The sequence below is a fragment of the Pteropus alecto genome, unplaced genomic scaffold, assembly GCF_000325575.1.
Source record: "Pteropus alecto unplaced genomic scaffold, ASM32557v1 scaffold214, whole genome shotgun sequence".
Lineage (NCBI taxonomy): Eukaryota > Metazoa > Chordata > Mammalia > Chiroptera > Pteropodidae > Pteropus > Pteropus alecto.
This window is the reverse complement of record NW_006435787.1, coordinates 979,281-981,414: the sequence shown is the minus strand read 5'-3', so window position 1 is coordinate 981,414 and position 2,134 is coordinate 979,281. Positions and strand designations below refer to the sequence as shown.

Below are 2,134 nucleotides of genomic sequence, written 5' to 3'. Positions count from 1 at the left end.
CTGCCCGGACCCCTTCCTGCCTGCACCCCCTTCCTCCCGTACCCCCTTTTGCCCTCACCCCCCTTCAACATGTCTGCAGCATTTCCAGGGGGATAATTCCCACAGGGACTGGGCCCAGGACCTGAGACCCTTCTGGGACGTCGAGAAGCCGTGGTGCGTGTCCCCCGGTGCCGACTCACACATGCTAGCACCTCAGAACAAGTTCTGGTCCCCCCGGGCGTGTCCTCATTTTGCGTTTGTCATTATTCATGGGTTAGAAACTGGCCTCTCAGACAAAATGTGTTGCAACTCATAAATCTGGGTCGTTCTGTGACAAATTCTAGAATCTTATTCAGAGTCCAAGAGTAAAAAATAATTTCAAAGGAAGTAAGTCATGACTAACGTCACTTAACGAAAGCCAAAGGCAAAATTCCATGTCTACCAAAAGCAGTGCGTTCTGAAGCCCTGGGTCCCAGCTGCTGCACGGTTCTCCCCGCCCGTGCTCACGGGAGCTGTTCCCGAAACGGCCTCCAGGGGCCTCCTGCCGGCCGCTTGCTGCGAGCCAGAGGCTGGGGCAGCGTCGCCGCCCAGGCCCGCTGACCACCGCGAGGTCGGACCTGCCGACTGCTTTAATGTTACTCCATCCGTCACAGGCATTGTCCCCAAATGCTCCAACTGGCCCGCTTTGGGCTGTGGGACTCCGTGGGCTGGGATAGTGGCGGTCGCCCCAGCGGACAGCTGCTTCAGCTCTAGAAGTATTTATTAGCATCTTTCCTAATAAACATGTCAACTACTTTCGAAGCAACAATAGCAACGTGATCACCAGAAATAAAACTTCCCAGCGAGCTCGCAGATTTGTCGAGTTCTCGTCGTCCGCAGACTGTATGTCCTCAAAACACCGCGCACGAGGTCACTTCACACGCGTTCCTCCTGTGCCCCTTGTTTGAACTATGGTTACAACCCTTTGTTCCAGTGTCTCCAACCATCAGAAATCGGGGGTTCTTTTTGTTTCAATTTAAACTTTGAATATATGATTTTATAGTGGAAACCATACAATAAGGCAATTCCCATTGATTTTAAATGGTATTAACTGTCACGTTTTGCAAATGGTTTTCCTTCTCTGTTGATTGCTTTCAAAAATTATATTTTGACATTCAGACGTTTAAAATTTTTATGTAATCAAATCTATTCACCTTTCCCTTTGATATTTTCCCATTTTATGCTTAGAAGGGTTTTTTTCTCATGGGTTTATACATATTTGTTTTTTCCTCATTGCTTTTCATGTGGACTTCTTACTTTTCTTTGTAAAGTCGACGTGGCATTTGTTTTGAGCCCTCAATTCCAACTCTGAGAAGCCCATCCAGGGATGACGTAAACACAATCGGAGTGTTAGGTCACGTGTAAGCTTTTAATCATTTACTCTGGAATGAGGCAAGATGGAAGTTTCCATGAGACACCTTTCTCTCATCGCGCAGGTGTGGAGGTCTGAGCCTGTGACGCTGGGCGTGGCCTTTGAAGCCGCCATTCTCTGCGACATCTCCCGAGGCCTTTCCTACACCTGGAGCCTCAGGAACTCCGCGGGGCTGGGGGTGGCCCTGCCCCCCGCCGTCAGCACGCACCGGCAGACCCTCGCCATCCCCGGCTACTTTCTGGAGCCCGGGAACTACACGGCGCTGGCCAAGGTGGGCAGGGGGCCGACGATGCCCCGGGCACAAGCGGCCTCCCACTTCCCGCCCGCCCCGAGCAAGCGCTCGGTGCCTGGAACCGCCGACACGCAACCGCGTTTGCGTTTCTTTAAGTCCACAGTACGTTTGGGGGCTGGAAAAGGGACTTAAACACGGGCAAGTCAACAAAACCCAACAGCAGGGAAAGTCTGCGGGCGGAGCGGGCGTGGGGCTGTGTGCGCCGGCATCCGAGGCGCTGCTGTGTCCAGGGGCCCAGGGCCCCCGACGCTGTGCTCGCGCCACCAGGGGAAGCCTGATACCCGCCCTGCAGTCGCCACCCGGGGGGACGTTTGTGGTCACGGAGGCGGCTGCTTGGGGGCGGAAAGCGAGTCTGCCTGTGCTGCACCCGAAGCCTGCAGTTGGCGCTGCTGACGCACGGGGGCGGGGTGGGGGGACTCCCCAGTTTCCCTCCGGTGCTGAGACGAGCGTCC

General features: G+C 54.5%; 1 protein-coding gene across 1 annotated transcript in view; it reads left to right on the top strand.

Moving 5' to 3' along the window:
• PKD1L1 (polycystin 1 like 1, transient receptor potential channel interacting) overlaps positions 1 to 2,134 on the top strand; it is a 64,692-nt gene that overhangs the window by 4,672 nt on the left and 57,886 nt on the right. The window contains exon 7 of the mRNA XM_025046514.1: positions 1,455 to 1,681. Coding sequence (XP_024902282.1) covers positions 1,455 to 1,681 — 227 coding nt within the window. The remainder of the gene's footprint in view (positions 1 to 1,454; positions 1,682 to 2,134) is intronic.